Raw genomic sequence first — 20402 nt, 5'->3', positions numbered from 1 at the left:
CCTAAGGAGAGATTATAAGTCAGAATAACAATTTACTAAAATAATACAGTAAGTACAATCATACAAACAAACAATTGGTCTTAACCCACAAAACCCAAATGTATAACCCAGTACCCTGGGGCATGAACAACGTGGTGTTCCTTGGGCCCCGCTTGAGTCCAAAGTAAAGGGAGAGGGGAAGAAACTGCTGGTGGGAGAACTGTTGCAGTCTGGTCAAAAGTGGTGATTGCAGTGAGATGCTGGGAAAAAAGCTGTTGCAGTCTTTCTCTGGATCCCACAGAGTGGTTCAAAATGTTCCAAGACTCCAAGATTATATATCCCCCAGTTCAGGCAGGAATGTTCAGTGCTTCCCTCAGGGTGGGGAGTTCCACAAAGGGTGTGAGGACAAGAGCATCCTCCTATCTCACAGGCCTCTTAACACCTAGTTTAAAGCCTGAGGAGTCAGGCTCTATGGGCAGAGGGTGCGAATAGTCTGTTGACAACAGTTTCTGGGAAATGGCATGGAAGGCTATAGAATACACAGTTTTGGGTTACACCCATACCATGATGAACTGATCTCAGCTGTCCTAACTAGGACAGAACTAAAGCTCATTTAGCTGTGTCAAAGGGAAGCTTGTAAGGAAGAGTTAGATTAACTAGCAAAGCTCTCTGAAGAGGATTACTGAGTACACGTATGAGGCTGAGCTAGCTACCTAGCTGCTGGGAGGACTTCTAAAGATGTGATGTTCCAATTGATCTAAATGTTGAGGACACTGTAGCAGATTTGGCATGAAAGAAAAATTATCCCCCTTCTAATCATTTTGCTAAGCCTAGCCAAAAGCAAAATGCAGATCTAGAAAGAGACCCCCAGCTATGCTGAGAAAAAAATTAAACAGGAGATACATTAACAGTCACAATATTTTATTCTCTTTTATCACTGTAAACAAACCTTAGTCATTAACAGAGAAGTTCTTTTTAACTGGCAGTAGTCAATCCCTTTTTACTGACAAAAATTCAAACCCCCTTGATAATTCCACTACTCGTGACACAAGGCAGTTAGTCAGGATCAAAATTCCAGGTTCTGCTGGTATGAGAAAGATCCCTATGATTCTGGGTTAAGAACATCAAATTACAGCAAACACTATATAAAGTGCATCAGGTACAGTGCAAAGAGGTCAGGAAGAAAGGCAGGTACGGAACTGACAGGTCTGCACAGCAAACTCCACTCTCTGTGCTCTGTATAGCTGAAGGAACTCGAGCAGAAAAGAAGGTGTTAACCGAAATGCAGATCTGGATACCCACAAGCAGTAAAGCCTCCTCCCCATAATTAGAGATTTAAAAATGATTGAAGACATAGGTAGTGTCACGTTTTAGGATTAGCCTAACAGCTGTAAGCTGATGGAAAGCTGCGTCAGTCTGGCCAAGGAAACAAAAGCTCTCATTAGTACTGCTCACTAATGAGATAATGTAAATCTGTGGTCAAGGGATTCTGAAAGCTCCATGTGGTCATTTCTGACTGCTTTACTCAGACATTTCTAGCTCTGCTCTAGTGAGCAGAGTGCCTCCAAAGAGAGGTGTTTGTGTCAGTGGGGCACTGCTCTTGAAAAACCCTGAAGATGGACCATGGGTCCAATACCAGTGGAAGTCTGTTCTTTCATTACAGTGAGCTTGGGGTTAGTGCAAAACTCTTACTTGACAGTCTCCATTATTTTATGTAATAAAACTATTTACAATTCGGCTACACTTCAGAAAACCTGTCATTTCTTTTGAAGTAAACAACTTTTTAACAAAAAAGTGAATTAGTTTTCCTACTTCTGCTGAAATACATGTAAACAGTAAAGACAAACTGTTGTGGAACGCCATGTTTTGTTCTGGTTTTCCTTTTTTTGAAGGTCATACTACTGTCTACCACACTTCTGCCAATTTTTCACATCCCAATTACAGTTGCAGGGAAGCAGCTGCTTTTTTCAGCATCCCTCATTACACGGCCATTACACAAAGACTGCTGCTTTTTTCATAAAACTGATTAACCTAACACTTCCAGAGCAAAGCCTGTCTATACAGTAGGTCCAGTTTGGTGTTCTATTGTACTTAACAGGGACAGATTATCCTGGTAATAAATAAATAAATCCCTGTTTGACAGGGATAGAAGACCACCTGTTAAATTTTGCCACAGTTTGCTTTATCAAATATTCTCTGCTATACCTGATGAAAAACTGTGGAAGTTTACTGTCAACTAGTCAGTCATAAAGCTGCATGACAACAATTTTTTGGGTATTGCCATAGCAAAGAAAGAGGTACGTGATTTTTCAGATATTTTAAAGGCTTATTTTCCCTTTGTACTCCCCTTACAGCATATGCCCTTTATAGCTTCATTCATCTAGTAAGGGCTGAAGTGCCATATGTATGGCACACATCACACAGTGTGACTGGTAAGTACAAAACCTGCTATAAAGAATCAGTTCCTACCTTTTCAAACAAACTAAAGAAACTGGGTACATTGTACTAGTGAAGGGAATAATAAAAAAAAAAGTAGCAATGGTTTGTATAGAGGCTTAAAAAAATCTCTGAATTTTAGTCTTTGTAACCAAAGATCTCTCCGATCTTGAAAAATTTTACAGGAAACCCATAATCAGAAAGTTTATCCTCTAGGCTACACTGAGTTGATAAAATTTTTCTGTCCTCTCTACATGTTTTCTGGATTAAAAATAAAGCCCATATTATTAAGTTCAGTGCTTTTCAAAAAATATCAAACCCCCCCAAAAATTAAAAACTAACAAAAAACAAAAGCCAAAATCAGAAACAGAAAGAGAATTGTTCTCTCCATACACCTAAATCCTTGCTTGTTCAGTTTGAAACTGCCTCCCCCACCTCTGTCAGAAAAAGAGTCAAAAAACACCCTGAGGTAGTGACTGTGTCAAAATACAGGACTGGCACTTGTAATTTAGTTCCCTCCCCACCAAAGGCACATTAGCAGCATCCATTTCCCACCAGTATGAGTCAAGAGACTTCCATTTTACCAAGAAGTACTGAACCAGAAACCTTTGAGCTGTCTTGAAGCCTTCTCCTCCTGTATGATGGTGAATGTCAATCACTTATTACTTCCTGGTGCCCTGGGCAAGCCGATTTTTCATCTTGGGCTGGTGCACGGAGAGCCACTGGGCACAGATGGCCTTCACAACGTCGTCGCCGCTGCTCTCGGCCAGCTGCCGCACGTGCTGCACCAGCTGCACCGCTCTGCCCTTCTCCTGCCTCACCGAGACCAGATAGGCAGAGCGCAGCTTGTTACACATCACGTAGGCCTGGATCTGAAGCAGAAGAGGCAATCAGACCTTGGTTAGAAATCTGTAGTAAAGTAACTGGACAAGCCTAAGCGAGGGATTCATGGGAAATACCCAGTTCAAAGGTCTGTATTACAAGGTGGTAGTAGTACCATATTACCAAACAGAGCATGGCATGAAGCAAATCCCAATGAAAAAGGCAGACAGACAGCTGTATGTTATTACGTTTGTGTCTTCTAGAAATTCCTTTATTGTAAGACCTTGAAAATAGCATCACGAATCCTATCTTGTGCATTAATTTACCATATCCTCATAGCAAGGAGTCTAAACCTGTCATTTTCTTCCATTGCTGTTTCTAGAACAGCTCCCATCTTTCAGTGATAGATCTTACAGAAAGGCACAATTAAAAGCCCATTTGTAGCAGGACAGAGGACAGTCACAAATCTTAGAATTTCATTCCCAGCTATGCCACTCAGGATCTACAAGAATCCACAAACGCTGAGCCACAGCCACCTCTATAAACATGTATTTATAGTACACATATGACTTTCCAGTGGCTTGGGCAGTTGCTATAAAAGCTAGCAAAGAAACAAAGTAGTTTAGGCCTCACTTCCTCTAAGAGAAAAAAAAAATCAGAATTGGAGAAGTTTTACCATCTAACTCTTGATCACCATAAAACAGTATAATCCTGAAACAGTAAGCTGAAATGGTCATCATTAGCTGCCTGCCGTTACTAGAAGCTTGCATGCACCTATGTGAAAAGTTGAGTAACAAAACCAAAAAACCCACCAACGTGCCCCTCTGTAACACTTTTCCTCTCACTACAGCAAATGCCTAGCTCTCACTCTGAGGACTCTGAAGTTGCTAACAGGGATAGTACCAATTGGTACCTTCATGTCACAGCTCTACAGTCACAAACACCAGGGCCTTGAGGAATTCACTACGATCTCTACAATCTAGGAAGTAGCCTTCAAAAATCTGGCTTGCATGAAGATGAGAAAGATCGTGAAAGAGAACCCACAGGCTGTAGACCAAGACTTGGCTGTTCAGCTCTTGCTAAGAGTTCCTCTACTGTACTTTTACTTACCTTGTTTTCATCACTGTCCATATCCTGAATCAGATTATCGAGATCCTGTATCCAAAGAAGGGAAAAGGTGTTCACATTTAAAGTGTCAATAGTCTGCAAATCTCTACCTCATCAGAGATCAAATCCCTGTGAACAGAAAGGGCTGCTGAGATCACAGCAGGTGGTTGCACTGTCCCAACTGCAAAGGCTACAGATGTAGAAAATACAAAAAAATAAAAATTCCAATTCTTCCCTCTACCACAGCTTCTCCTGCCTTCCATGTCTATGGGGTATCTCTAGAGAATGCTATGAGCCTGGGAGTCCCTCAGGGACATGGCTCATGTTACATGAAATGAATTTGTAGGTTCTCTACACCCCAGCAGGAGTTGGGCCCCATGGCCCACCCTGACCCAAAGGGTGGATTGTGTCCCCTAACCTGATTAATAGAACAGTAGAGTGCAGCACTTTCCTTCACTGTGATGGGAAAAAAAATGTGGTAGGTAAAGGGAATCATAAAATTGTGTCCTATGGAGGCAGAAGGTTTCTGACTTGACACATTCTCTGTGTTAGCCAGGGAAGCTTCATTGAAGGGAACACCTCCCACTCCAAACAGCAGCATTTGGCAGGATGTTGTGAAGCAAAGGTTCTCTCCCTACCATGGGTATTCATTTGGGAAGTGCAGGGTAGGAGCATGATACAGCTACTTCTTGTTTCCTCTCGGAGTACCTTGTATAAGGCAAACCACGCACTCCCATCTTTAAGCTATGCACGAAGTATGGAGCCAGAAGATCTGAAAAACTCACTAGAAGAGCAGCACAGGCACCAGATTTCCCTGCAGGCAGTATTGTATATACCCATTTTACTTCAGAAGGGACACAACCCAGGATGGAATTACCTCAGCGGGAATGTTCTTGAACTCATTTAGACAGTTCAGGATAATGTTATCCCCATCATTTTTTGCTGCCACTCCGGACTCATTGACACACTTCAGGAGCTGCCGGATCTCACTGTACTTCTGCTGCTTCACCAGCTGCTTGGCCACTTTGCTGTACACTTCTGTAGCCTCCAGCTGGAAGTCCTAGAGGTAGTTGGAATAGTGGAGCAACGTGTTTAATGTTCTCAGCAGGTTTTCTCACAGAGAGTCTATACAATTGAGACAATCTCTCCTAAAGACAAAATAGCACACCATGCTCCAAAAAAGTCAAAGCTGTTTTGGGAGCCTCTGGTCTTCCAGTCACTAATGCTCAGGGTTGGCTGAAAGGTTTTCTAAAACCAGACTGGTAAAAATCAATTTTGCTTAAGAACAAGAGCGCTGTTAACGCTTTCTTTTCAGGATGGCAAAAAATCAATTTTATTCCTTCTGGCAAAAGATCTTTCCTAGGTCTCTACCCACCTCTCCCTCATTTAGTATGTTCCCACTACATTTCTCCAGCCACTGACCAGCAGTCACCCTTTGTGTACTCCAAGAAACAGGAGGCAACTGACCATTGTACATATGAACTGACCAGCTCCCATATGAAGGAAGAGATGATAAAAATTGCGGACTGATCCTGCCATGAATAAGGCAAGAAAAAAAGGATGGAAACAGAAGCTATGCTGGGCAGCTAGATTCGCCGCTCCATTTTTACCGGGGCGTAGTGACTGCTGCTGCTAAGAAGTGCTATTTTTCTAAGGCTCTTCATCTCACTACAAACAGGTGTTCTGCCTTGTACATCGTGACCTGAAAGAAGGAGCAGGGCCTGCCACATCCATAAATACTCTTTCCATGTGCCACCTCTGTCCAAAAGTGGCCCTCCTCTACCATCTTACCATATGGATAAAAAACACTCTGAAGACTTAGGAGGCTCATGAGCTATGCTGACTGATAAGTACCTCAACTTCTACCCAGATATGAGGAAAGAGAGGTCCCCAGAGAGTTTCCAATTAATCAGCTTTGCTGTCTCAAATCAGGAGAATAGTACAGGGATAGCCCTGGCTTTATGTACTCATTGTGTCTTTCCATGGCTCTCATGAACTGCAGAGAGCTACTATGTCAGAGCTCCCCACACACATCTATGACTGTGGTTTGCCAGCGTTAAGGCACTGAACAAGGTGCACAGCAAAGGAAAAGCTGTACTTAATTCCTTTGTAGGACCCAATTAGTTTGGACATGTCCTACTGAAGCAGCATCTTAATCTCCTTACCAAGTTTCCTCCAAATACATGGACATATAAAACTTGAACTTGTGACTTTTCTTCACAAGAGGTTTTTTATGTTGGGGTTTAAAATACATTTTGGGAAAAAAAAAGGGCTTTTGTTTAAACAATTGCTACTTGCAGGATTTACTTTGTAATAATATTGCTTGTTATATCGAGCTTTTCCATACCTGGAGAACTCTAAATGCAATCCCAAACCCCTCCTCAATGTTTTTGCCTTCCAATATGACCTGAAAAGAAAGGCACAGACAAGTCTGGGGATGCACATGCCTTTTTCATTACATACAGTTAAATAATATTAATGCAAATTCAGATTTTGCCCAGAGGTCAAAAGACAATGCATTACTTCAACAGGAAACAGCACCATCCCAACAAGTACAGCAAATATAGGGTCTATTGTCACACATACTGATTGATTCCCTGTGGGATGTTAGGCAACTTAGAGATAGAGATGAGCTAAAGTTAAGAATGGTTAGAATAGCAGCAGTATTTGCCTTGCTTCAGAACACAATAGGATGTATAGTCAAAAGGCATATTACTATTTGTATTTGGGATCCTCTGCCTCTGAAAACTGGAACTTTGAGGAGAGGAGCTCCAAGTTCTCGTGTTCTCTGCTACTTTGAGGAAAATCATGAACTTTTCATAAATGATGGGTTGCATGCATGCATAAGTAACCTGCCCATGAAAAACACAACTGGCTGCCCCAGCCATCAAATGCTTCAACCTTCATATCAAGTTAGTATTGTTGATGGAAAATAGAGTTGTCTTTAAAATAGCAGTAAGTACCTTGCAAGCAACATCCATTTTCATGTTATTGTTTCCAAAGAGTGTGGGCAAGGAGGAACCTGTCATTTGAGATGTTCCTGAGCTCTCACACTGATGCAGGAATTTTGTTACTTCCATCTGCAGATCAACTGTATTGATGTGCCTAGAGAGTGAGAAAATTCTGACTTTATTTTGCAATAGAGAAAGTGTCAATTATTAATTATGTGAACTTACTAATTTTTTCAAGAAATTTCAAAAGAAGATATAAAGAATTATTTTAGTTATTTTTGACTTTGTCTTTTGTGCAGCCAAGTCTGCAGCAATGAGATTGCCTTGCAGATCTGTGTGCTTAACATGCATGACAAGCTGAAGTTAAGCAATTGTTCACATTATTTCAAAGAAGTGAGCCAGACAATCTGGATTCCAAATAAATATCCACACCCACTTTTTCATTTCATCACACACACTCCCCCCCAAGTTTGTGCCTAGCCTAAAAAAAGAAAGAAAAAAGCCCCTAAGGAAACCAAGATATAAAACCTCAAGTACGTGAGAGATTTGGCTAAATTTACACTTTGATTTTTGAATACAGGGATTCTATTATCTCTAGCACCTATAACTTGTGCATAGTTGAATGTTGTGAGTTAACTCCAGTAGACAGCGAAGCACCATAAAGCTGCTTGCTTTTTGGAGAGGAAAGGAAGAGAAAAAGAAAAAAACTTGTAGATTAATGTATAATTGTCTATGCACTGTACAGTTTTTGGTTTTTAAATTAAAGGAAGATAATCTGATACACAGACATATTTTTGGTAGAAACAATCAACAACCTCCTGGGTTGGGCTGTTGGGGGAAAAAGTGATGGGAATCCTATACTTATAACTACATAAAAGTCAGATTTGGGTCAGGCACAACCAGCACACGTTAGCTAAAGCCAACTTAAATGTAACCAATAAAAAAAAAAAGAGTCTAAAGCCTGAATTTCCCCTCTCCTATAACTCAACTTTTTGCTTATAGATACCTCGACACATCTGTAGCAGACATTTTCTTCCGAAAGGTGAATGCCATTTTTTTCCTTCCTGAACTTCTTGAGACCTCCTGCAGGTAGACTTTGAGGTGGTCCTTGATCTTTAGAAGCCACATCTGTTTTCCTCCCAGTTCAGTGTAAGACTTTGCTCCATGAGTGAAAAATCTAATGCAGGTCATGGCAGCACGGACATGATCCTAGAAGAAATGTACTGCAGATCAGATGGACCAAACTAATCATTGTCTGTACTAAAGAGCTCACACAAAGCAGGTAATGCTCTGTTTTCTTTTAAGCACAGTTAAGTTACTGCAATGTGTCAGATCTATGACACAAACAGCAGGTCAGCTTCAATGAGGCTCAGCCTTTCTATCTGTTTTTTAGGACTGTAAAGTAGCAAAAATACACTTGTCCAACACAGAGATTTACACCAAAGTAAATGACCCAAAGTCTGACAGTATTCAACATTTCACTGAAAAAGATGGCACTGTCCCTCAACTTACCTTCATGAACTGTTGCAGCTCATACAGAATATGGTAATAGTTCTTTCTTTGCAAGTGTTTGCAGGCTGCAATCAAGTAAACTCCCCAGCTCTCCAATCCTGGATCAATGGTTTCCAGCAAGTTCTCCAGCATATGCAGTTTCCCACTTTCATAACTTGGAATGAAGATCCCTTCAATAAACACTTCTGATGGGGATTCCTACACAAACAAAAATTAGCTTGAAGCATAGCCACTGTAGCTTATTTTCCTTATGTAACATAAAGGAGTATTAAGTGACAGAGATCATAAAATTAATAACTAATTAATATTGAAAGGAGTCTCTCGAGGTCATGTTGTTCAAAACACCACTCAAAGAATGATTTCCAAGTTAGGTCACATTGTTCTTGGACCTGTCCAGTTAAGTTCTGAGCATGACAAAGTAGGGTGATTCAACACCCTCTTTGCAGCCCAGTTCCCATGTCTAAATACACGCACTGAAAAAAACCTCAAAACTTTTCTTTACGTCCAGTTGGAATCTCCCTTGCTTCAGACTGTGTCTACTGTCTCTTACCCTTTTACTGGATGCATGTGAGATAAGCATGGCTCTATTTTCCCTCTAATCACTCACTTGGTAGCTGAAAACAGCACATAGATCTCCTCTTGCCTCCTCTTCTTTCACCTGGAAAAACCTGGCTCTATCACTCTCCTCTTACATCATGTGCTTCAGGCCCCCAGTCATTGGTGGCCTTCCACTAGACTTGCTCCACATTGACAGTGTCTGTTTTGTACTTCAGAACCCACGACTGGGCACAGTAGTCCAGATGAAACCCCACAAATAGTGAGCTGAGGGGGATATTCACTTCTCTTGTTCTCTTGACTATGGTCTCGCAAATGCAGCCTTACATGTGCTTCTTTTCATAGTAACATTAATATGTGTCAACATGGCCTGTATATATGTTCTAAAAACTTGATATGACATTTTTTTGATTTTTTTTTGTTTTAAATCTCAGAATAAGATACAAGTATACAAATAAAATGTTTCCAACCAACTGCAAAATGTTTCATCAGAAGCTCAGTACCTTACAGCTTCAGGGTAACAAACTCTGCTCTCTAGTTTGCATGATCACTACCAGTTTCCTTGCCAAAAACTTACCCATCAAATTGTATGTCTAGAGAATTTTTTAAGTCTACTACTTAACCAGTAAAATTATGTCACCAACATTGCAAAAATAGGCAATTTTTTTAAAAAGCAAATTTAAACTGGTATAAAGGACATATTTGAAAGGCAAATTTTCCATGTCCTCTGAACTGTATGACAACAGTCCCATGTATTCAGCTTTTTAGAAAAAAAAGACAAAGTGCTGTTGATGCAGAACATCTATGAAAAAAAAAAAGAAGCAGAGTTTTCTCCTCTCTAGAAACTCCTGTTTCAACACAACGTGGAAGAGAGACTAAACACAAGATATAAAGATCAAAGTCGTTTTTTCATGTGACTGAACTGTCAGTCACTGGATACTTTGTATAACAACATTCAGGACCTCAGAAAACTCCTGTGCAGAAAACTACCCAGAACACTACATGATGCTCATTACCATTTTTCAAATTTCAGTTTCAGTGATGGAAAATTAAATTACTCACCTTATTTAACAAGTGAAGCAGTGCTTCTCTCATACAGTCATGCCTCATATAAAAGCTTATTATTGCCAGATTAGTGCCATAACTATGTAAATAGAACAAGCACTCCTGATAGTAGCTGTTGTGTTGAATCTTCCCCTCACACATCATCTCCAGAGACAGACTTCTTGTTCTCAGTGTTGCTTCAAGTTCCCTCAATGTGGCAAAGTAATCATCATCCTGCCGTTAACACAGAGAATCAATGACAAGAGGTAAGAGAAAGATTTTCTTCTCAGTTAGGTCTTGTCACTCAGCCCTAAAGCACTTCTGTTATTGTTGTTTTTAAAATATGTATTATTTTAGAGGGATGAGAATCCAGTAGTACTTTTCATAAACACTACATTGGAACCCTGCTATCAACAGAGGTGCTGAATGTTGCTGTAGCCAGCATGGCTGTTTCCAAGGACAAGCAGAAGGCTTATTTAAACACAATTCCACTGCCTACAGCTACTTAATAGCCTAGTTCAAACTGGCTTTTTCATTTTCCTAAAATATGTACTACTAAGTGGTCTTTAATCATTATGATTCTGCAGTTATTTAGATCCTAAAAGTAATTTTTTGGTCCCTAATCCGGACTTCCAGAGCTAATTCCAAACCATGTAATTGTGTTTTTTCACGAGAAAAGAAGAGTGGACAGCATTTGAAATTCTCCTTTGGATTCCTGCAAAGTTATCAGAGTTTCGGTAGAAAAACTGCATCAGTGTAGAATCACAATATGTTGCAGGGATTGAGTTTAGCTTCTTCAAACTGTAGTAATAACATGTTAAGCAGTACAGCTTCTTTCCCCTCCACAAAGTATGCCCCAAATTACCATCAAATCCTGTGATGAAACACCTAACAAATTTTTCAACAGTATTTGTTTTGCGATATGCAATCATGACAAAGAAGGAAAAAAACCCTAAACACCTGATATTGCAACATGCATTGCTATAAGATGTGTATTAAAACATCATTACTTGGCTTTGCTATAGCCCTTCAGAGCAGACAGAAGATTCTTACTGCAATGAGTATTGGCTTCACTGTGGCCTCCAGGTACTGTATCACATCCTGGACAAGCCTTGAACCATAGTTCAGCTGGTTTAGGTCCATAGGTGGCTTTAAACATCGGTTAAACTTCTCTCTTGCTGAACTTAAATTTCCAGCTTTAAGGCAAGCCATGCCCCAGGCATGCCATGCTCCACCTGGATCCAATCCAGATTTTGTAGAAACCTAAAATCGAAATAATTTGTTATTGCAAATGATGTAAAAATGTAATGCAACACAGTCCCAGCACAGAAAACAGGAAAACTGGCTTATCATACAGTCTGTGATTGTGACCTTTCACTTCTTACAGTGCATTTCCCATTAAAAACAAACAACAACTAAAAAAACACATGAAAAACTCGTGCCGATTGTTACCATATTACTGGCACAAAAGGCCAACTACCAAAACACCCAGGATCTCCAAATGTGGAAGTATTTTTTATCGTACAAGTTTACCTGGGAATTTCAGTTCATCAGTTTTAAAACACGACATTTTAACATGTGCTTTTCTAAAGCACATGATTTTTACAGAGCAGAATTCATCAGGTTTGTGGTTTTAAAAAAAGCAACAGAAGACGCTTCACGAACCGCCAGGATATTTTTTATTTCATACAACTTTGCTGATAAAATTTATTCCTGATTTTCTTCAGTAGACCAGCTGCTTTTAAATATGAGCAATTTTTATTCATATAGGTCATCTATTTATTAATATTTTTTATTCATATAGGTCATCTGTTTATTACCCCTTAAAAAATCATAATCCCGTTTGTAGTATCATAATACTGTACTTAACAAATTGCAATGCCATCATACAGGATTACAATATCCTGGGAGTAGGAGGAAGATAGAATATGATAAACTACACCAGATGAGCTCTGATGCACTGATTTGTCAACATTGCTGACTTCCAAGTCAGAAAAGGTGCCTTACTTTTGTCTGCTGTGGGATTACAGACAAATAAAATCAAACATACAAGCTTCAGATAAAGTCCTGCCACAAAGGATGTCTCATTCCTTCTACTGGATGCAAAATTCCTCCATTTAATGACTTTCTTGCAGTTAGTCCATTCCAACCTTAACTGTACCAGGAAGCAAGGTCGCTACCTTTCCCTTCTGCAGCCTGCTCCACAGCAGGATTTTCCCTTCTCAGAAATTTTTTCTCATGTCCAGATAATTATTTCTTCCTTGTCTACAAACTTAATCTCAGTTTGTAACTGTTTAAATATTGTCCATTCACACATCATATCCATCTGAATTCAGGAGGGAGAAAAACAGAAGCCAGTACAGAGGCATTAACACTGACATCCCTCCATTGGCATTACCTCTACAGCTAGTTGATAGTACTCTGCTTCCAGAAGCTGATTTCTTAATCTTGTTACTGCTGCTGGGAGAAGAATCTGATCCAAAGATGGTATAGGACGGTAGGCAGCAGCAACCAAAATATTCAACACATCCACTTTGCTGATGTAGCTAGAGGTTAAACAAATACATACACTTTCACTATTATCATACAGTAAAGAACTTTATGTCAATGACATCTCTTAGAACAGTGGTTCCTAATCACCAGTGTACCAGGTTTCTCTATCCATCATACTATCCCATTCAAACCACTTGTTATTGTTTGAGGGTTTTTTGCCATGTTCAGTGTAACACGCTAATTGCAGACACCATCTCTATCTTGCCAAATCAAAACAGTACATGTGAAATTTATATATTACACCTGCCACCTCAAGTTCTGTAGGACAAAACTTGAAGAAGAGTAAAATGTTCATTCACAGGAAGCACAGGTTTAAAATCCTGTATTAAAATACAGATTGAAAGCAGATACACAATATCAGAAGTGAAATATTTACCTTAGTCTTTGTGAATCATTTCTTCCTAATCAGAGAATTTCCTCAGTAATTATTAAGTGGTCATATTACTTGAACTTCTACTATTTGAACTCTTATATTATTATTACATTATGAACTTCTTGTTTAAAATGTCCACAGTACAAACACAAAACAACCCTCCCACCCTCCACTCCCAGTGAAAAAGGATAATGCTCTCAACAGTATCTCAATACATCCTAGTGAACAACTGATTAAGTCACCTGTCACAGAGAGCTAGATCCTGGCTCCTTCCAGCTTTTACAAACATCATTTTGGCACTGAAGAGCAATTGTTTCATGATGTCCATAAGGAGACCAGCATCCACCTCAGGATTAGTGAGCCCCTGGGACAACTTGCAGCAGTGTTCTATCAGTTGGTGGCCACACACTACACTGTCACTGTGCAGGCTAAGGATGGCAATGCACAAGGAAGAGCTGGGAGCCTGACAATTTGAGGAAAGACAGACAAATATAGGTATCGAGGTAGTTCTTCAGGGAACTGCTTATACTGCATTCTCTTTCTCACCTGTTCATAATAAAATTCACTGCGTACAATTTCATTCTCCTCTTCATTCAGGGAAAAAATCCATTCAAGCTCAGTTGCCTTGGGTGTTCGCACCACTGTGGAATATTCATTATTAGAAGTTTCTGCAGCAAAAAAGAAAACACCAGGTAAAATCCCTGTACAAGAAGCAAGAAACCTGGCTAAAGACACATAACACAGAGCATTCCTACACTGTCCTGCAACTGCTGTCTATAGTCCTCTCATTGTGTCACTTCCTACCAGCATCACATGTCCAGCACACAGATTACAGAAATATTTCCATTCCTCAGCAGGCTGCCAAATTGTACCTAAACTTACTATAACTGTTACCAAAACCTGGTTCCAGTAACACATCTTCAAATGATTATCCAACTCTTATCCTACTGGGCATCAAGCACAGGAAACTCCACTCTTTAGCCTTCCCTCAGACAACTCATTAAATATTTCTGAGGAGGCAAGTGGAAATATGAGAGCTGTGGGTTTTGGCTCAAAAGGGAAACAGAAAAACAGGCTAAATTGACTTAAAACTGCTTCTATCTTCTATAATTCAGGTTATTTGAACATATAGTCCAGGAGCTTTAAGCCAAAAGATTGTGAGAAGATGACCTAACTTCTAATGTTAGATTTTCATATAAAACAGTACTGCAGAAAATTGGAGTTTTGACCAAATGTTTCAAGACATTTAATTTCTGTGAAAAGTCGTTTTCTTTCCTGCAGATTAAGGAAATATCTGTTTTGAAATTCATAACCCAGAATAGCTTCAAATCAAATACTGTCTGTCATCCGAGTGTAGGTGAGAATGCACAAGCCCTCTGATGCTTAAGTTTATGACCGTGGTTCCAAAAAAACAATGGCCAATCTCACAATGCCAAGAAATGGCGAATAACGCCAACTTGCCCTGATCAACTTCCTCTGGGGGAAAAAGAAAATGAAAAAAAAAGGAAGTCTCAAAATTTACTGATCTAGATTTCACATAACTTTTTAGAGTGTTGAGTAACTCTAAAACTGTAGGGTGAATAAAAATAAACAAACAAGCCCCAAACCAAAAGCCAGCGTCCCCTCCACCCATTTCTAAACTGAATAGGAAACTGGATTAACAAAAATAAACCAGGCTTGAAAACATTCAATAAGCCTTCTTCACAATGGCATCAGATAAGTCAGAAAAGCAAAATAAACCTCTTTCCCTCTTAAATCTGAGGATTTCCACATTGTTCTTATTCACTCTTATTGAACGGATCATATAGGTCCAGTAACGTGTAGAAATGCTGCAAGCTAAGAGAAAGATCTAACCAGAAGCAACAGCTCAAAACCTGCATTTTAGCTGTTTCAGTCTTGAAACAAAGGTAGCGGTAACGCAAACTTCCATCAACAGCAGGGGGAAAAATTGCTCAAATAGCCCATCACACTTAAAAAAGGAACAAGTGAGGAAAAATATTCTCATTTGCTTTGTAGCACACACATGAATGCAGATTTTGCACCATGTTTCATGTCATTGTTATAACTTCAAATAACTATATCTTGTTCTGACAGAATTTCACATCAGTGTAGGAAAATTTTGCAGAATGACCTCAAACACTAGAACAAGGAAAAAATACAGTAAATACCTTCTGGTATGGCAGAGAAAAAGTCAATTAAATTTTGTTATTATTCCTGACACTTTATCATATTAGATGTGGAAAGAGACATTAAAGAAAAATTACTATATTCACACAACCAGCACAAGAAATGGAACTCAGGACACAACCAGACCCAGGAGAGGGGCCTCATTCTGTGCTACGTCCAGCCAGCATGGGGTATAAAACACCACAGCACACTGAGTAGTATTCAGAATTGTACTGTCATGGTTTGTAAAAAGAGAACCACTCAGCACAGCTCTGTAGTGGGATAATTAATTTCTACTCATACCACAGCCTCTGACTGTTTCTAGAACGCAAAGTGCATACTCCAGTTGCTGTTTTTCAGTTCCTTTCTTTTACACCCATCCAACACATTCAATATTGGCTCAGACATCTCCGCTAAACCTCAATTTACGGAAGTTTGGAATGCTCCTTTCAACCTGTACATGCAAAAATCATCAGTGATATTATGTAACTGAAGTTTTGATCACTCTTCAGCTGCAACTAGATATTTCTAGATGTATCAGCTTCCAGTTTCTAACTGCTAATGAGGAGCTTTAAAAAACAGAGGTTTAACATTACTCCATTCCTTACCTTCCACTTGGTCCTGATCTTCTTCTTTTCTGCAATAAAATGACAGAAAGAACCATCATGCCTACTTCAGCACACGGGGGGAAACACAGTTTTAAAAGACATTACTGTGGCTAGCCTTCTCAGAACACTGTTGTGTAAAAATCTAACATCTATTCCTCCCTGTCCTATCCAACCCACTGCCCTGCCACTACCCCTTCTGTCTGGAAATCTAAGATCCCACCTCTGCAACTGCACTAAGTAACTGGCTCTTATGACCTTCTGCAGGAATAGTACTATAGCTGCACACATCATAAAAAAGCAGACACTGAGAATGAGAACTGCACAGTATCAGGATACGTCAGAGCTAAAATGAAGTCTTTGGCATCTGGGTCTCTGTCTTTAAGATGCAGTTGGTTTTGATACACAAATATGGTGAATATAAAAAAACCCAGGCATTAATGAATTAAAACATGACAGGTGGTATTCAAGCTCACAGTTAGGCTCTGCTGACCTAATATGGCAGCATAAGCAACTGTTCTGATGCAAACTGGTTCAGCTAGAAGTGACTCCTTGTTTTTTCACAGGTTCCTCTTCAGATCTGCACAGTATTGCTCTTTTCCTAGGAAGCCGGCCGATACTGCCATAGTGGTTACTGCTATCTGCAGGCTTGCTAGGAAAAGAGGAAATGAACCTGAAAGCATGGCTGGAAAGAGCAAATCTTACTCTGTGACCCTGTCAAGCCTGCTCAAGGTCACAGAGAGTAAAACTCTTTTCAGTTGCACTTCTCAGCAGCTGACCTACATACTCACAACGAATTTCAGTCCTATTCTCAGTTTAAAGCAACCACACCATGAAAATATGTCATCACAGCTGTCCCTTTTAATAAAGGCAGTTTCAAAGCCTATCTAATCACGAACTTGCTTTTTAATCCCCAAGGGTTCAAGGAGTCAAAATCAAGGGACTAAGGAATAACATTAAAACATTGATATGTTCAGTAGAGCTTGTCAACATGCAATGTTAATCCAGGAACGGAGTATACCACAAGAAACTTGTCACACTGTAGCAGTATGTGCTATGTTTTGCATCAAAGCATTCAATTCTTAAGTTAATAATTAATTGATGCTTAAAGAATTCAAGACTTGTCTTGCTCTCCAGTGTCCTTTCTAACGTGAAAAGTAAACTGAGGCGCAAGGAACATTCCCACACCTATTAAACCTGGAAATCCCAACAGCTGGAGGCCAAAAAACTCATATTATTATATTATCCAGATAAACCAAATGCTTATGCCTCTCTCATTCTATTCACGTACTCTGCTGTGTACATGTAACTGAGGAGAACTTGAGCAGAAAGACTCACCGGCTTGTGTCTTGCACCGAGCCAGGCAGACCTTCTCTGTTGCAGTAGCCATAGCACTGATCACACACACGAGACAGATTTTCTCTGCAAGCTTCTACTGCCATTTTCTTGGTGGAGCAAGAGCTGCACACCAGCCTCCCACAGCGCCTGCAGTGATGGCGCCTGTTAAACTAAGCAAAAGAGGTTATGGATGAGCCACAAAAAATTTACTGAAGTCCCCTCCTGTATCTATCTCCACTCATGAGTAAACTTAATCCATTTGAAGAGAGGAAACATCATGCAGGATAAGGCTTTTCAGAACTACACAATGATTGATTCTCCCTGTTACAATTCCTTTCTGAAGAGGGCATGGCAAAGAAAAAAACCAAAACCCAAAGGCCAGTATTTAAAATACGTTTGCTGCAGTCTTGGGCTTTCCATTATTTAAATTGTCCCAATTTTTATCACAATCGGATCATCTCTTGGAAAAGTTAGAAAGCTGTAGACTGTTTTTCTGACACCAACTCAGTAGTTTCAAAATTCAGAAGCAACAGCTACTTTGAGAAAACAGAACTGTTTCTAAGCAGTATAAGATAACAGACTGCCTGCAAGATTAAAAATTAATCTTCTCCCTTAGAGTACCAATGCAGTTGCTTAAATACTCTGAAACAGTACGTTTTAGAAAAGTGCAACAACAGCAAAGATTTAATTTTCTATACTGGTAACCTGAATTATATGATGATCATGGTATTTCTTACCAACCAGCACAGTCAACTAGACAGCCTTTTGAAATATTAATACTGCTGTTGTTACACATTTTTGAGATGTCATAGTTGTCTTCTCTCTGATGACCAGATCCTCTTTAGGCTCTATCATTTCACAGAACTCTAAAAGGAGCTAACTGTTGCCAGACTCCTCAACTACACTAAATTGAAACTAAAGGTTAAATATCAAAGGACTGGCAATCTTATCAGGCCTATGGTGATGCAGATAACCTTGCTTAAACTAGCCAGTGTCTCTTAAGAGAGATTATGAGGAAGTGTTCATATTAAGGTCACAGTTCTAGGATTGTCTGTATTTTGTTTTTGTGCCTTACCATAGTAAAGCGTTCAGTTTTGCAAACCATACATATCGTTTCAGTGTCATCAGGTATCCACTGCTGCTTCGGTGGTGGCTTCTCAGGAGGCACAAATTCTTGAGGAAACAAATTCTGCTGCAGACTCCTGTCTCTGGGACTTGCAGATATGGTTACACCTGAAAATGAGCCAGGCCATGAAAAGCATGGAATGGGATTTAAGCTGTGTGATGGGGTCTTGAGTACCAGGAAACACTACACACACTTTGCACCTCTTACAAAGAGAGCACCTCTTGCATTAGATGCTGAACAGAATCTATAGAAGAATTTGTGGTTGTTTCCTAGCTACAAATATTCTTCAGTTGTTTTGGCTTAAATTGCTTAAGTTTCTACTTATTTGTGTATAAGAACTGTAAGTGGAGCCTCTCAAAAAAAACAAGGTGTGCTATTTTCCTCAGGTCACAGAAAAAACCTAAATTTAAGGACCATAGAACAACATCCCCAGTATATGAACTAGGGAAAATTTGCTGGGAGGGGCTGATCGCTACTGGGGAATGGGCTGGGCATTGGTCAGCGGGTGGTGGGCAATTGTATTTTGCAGCACCTGTTTTTCTTGGGTTTTATTCCTCACTTTCATATATCCCTTTTCATCATCAGTATCTTCATCATTATTGTTATTGTACTAAACCTAATTTCAGTTATTAAATTATCCTTATCTCAACCCACAGGTTTTAGTCTTTTCCAATTTTCCTTCACATCCCACTTGTGAAGGGGCTGGTGGGGGGAGTGAGTGAGCAGCTGTGTGATACTTAGGTGCTGCTGAGGTTAAACCATGATGGGCACCAAGGTCTTTATCTTACCAGTAAAGCTGACAGGAGATAGTTCCGATGATCCCGACTTAGACGATGCTTCACACTCCTGATTGAGACTTTCTTGGATACGTATCAGAGAATCTAGGACAAAGGGAAGAAAGGAAAAAAAAATTAGGACAGCACTGGCCAAATACATCTACCTGTTTTCAAGATTAGAGGAATCCATTCACAGGAGTACATAAGAATGTCAGCACAAAACAAGACTATTCATGCAATTAAAAATTACTGTTTTCATGAAAATGAGTCCACAGCAATTAATGCAAAACTATATAAATTTCAATTACCTAAAAAACAAAGAAAGGGATCTTTATCAAAGCAATGATTACTGATAGGTACGGGAATAATGCAGCAGAGAATAAATCTCAGATGTAAAAACAACTGGTTGACACAAGATCCTCATGGCAAAAAAAGCTTCACACTGCAGTGGAAGGAATGTACATACTTTCAAATATATGGGTCATTTGGCAGGAAGAGATAGATAAGTCTGATGCTTTTACATTAGAAAGAGCTGCATCTTTAAATCACAAAATGAAGTCAACATTCGGAAACTGGCATAATGCAAGTTGGTACCATATCTGTAGGTATAAATAGATATAGATAGGTACACATATCATTTTTAATACAGTGACACTTAAAGCACTGGACTGGATCTGTAGCACCCTCTGCTGTTCCAACCCTAAAGCCTTAATAGGAGTCAAATGTAGGAGAACCAAAGACAACCTGGATGAAAAGGGATTGGCAAACCAGAAGGAAGAACCATATTGAGAATGTTAAACAGAATTACAAGTTTAAAAGTCTTCTATATGAGAAAAAAGAATAGGACTGTGGTAGGAGAAAATACTACAGAAGATTCAATCCCCATTCTACTTGAGGGAAGATGCAGTTGGCTGCAGGTTTTAGAACTGCTTAAGTCAATCAGTGACTTCACTTTAAACAAAAATAAAATAAAATTGATCAGTATCATGCAATAAAAGAAAACCCCAAGAAGGAGCAATAGAGGAAAAGTCCAAGAAATTTTTGAAGCTGTTGGTCCTT

At 39.6% G+C, this 20402-nt stretch overlaps 1 protein-coding gene across 4 annotated transcripts in view; it reads right to left on the bottom strand.

Annotated features, from left to right (window-relative positions):
* Positions 1–2717: 2717 nt before the first annotated feature.
* ZFYVE26 (zinc finger FYVE-type containing 26) overlaps positions 2718–20402 on the bottom strand; it is a 45163-nt gene continuing 27478 nt past the window's right edge. For 2 of the 4 annotated variants that reach the window (XM_039389014.1, XM_039389015.1), the window contains 16 exons: positions 19356–19448; positions 18517–18674; positions 17442–17611; positions 16107–16135; positions 13879–14000; positions 13575–13795; positions 12805–12952; positions 11460–11669; positions 10425–10640; positions 8808–9005; positions 8302–8504; positions 7308–7449; positions 6692–6751; positions 5222–5404; positions 4348–4392; positions 3078–3287 (listed from right to left, as the gene is read on the bottom strand). In XM_039389014.1, coding sequence (XP_039244948.1) covers positions 3078–3287; positions 4348–4392; positions 5222–5404; positions 6692–6751; positions 7308–7449; positions 8302–8504; positions 8808–9005; positions 10425–10640; positions 11460–11669; positions 12805–12952; positions 13575–13795; positions 13879–14000; positions 16107–16135; positions 17442–17611; positions 18517–18674; positions 19356–19448 — 2408 coding nt within the window. Of the gene's footprint in view, positions 3288–4347; positions 4474–5221; positions 5405–6691; positions 6752–7307; positions 7450–8301; positions 8505–8807; positions 9006–10424; positions 10641–11459; positions 11670–12804; positions 12953–13574; positions 13796–13878; positions 14001–16106; positions 16136–17441; positions 17612–18516; positions 18675–19355; positions 19449–20402 lie in introns of all 4 variants that reach the window. The other 2 variants (XM_027716918.2, XR_005566357.1) reach the window with 2 other exon arrangements.

This window comes from Pipra filicauda, unplaced genomic scaffold (assembly GCF_003945595.2).
Source record: "Pipra filicauda isolate LSUMZ 115617 unplaced genomic scaffold, ASM394559v2 scaffold6_size6359152_pilon, whole genome shotgun sequence".
Lineage (NCBI taxonomy): Eukaryota > Metazoa > Chordata > Aves > Passeriformes > Pipridae > Pipra > Pipra filicauda.
Note: the sequence above shows the minus strand (reverse complement) of the source record. Positions and strands in the feature narration are given on the sequence as shown.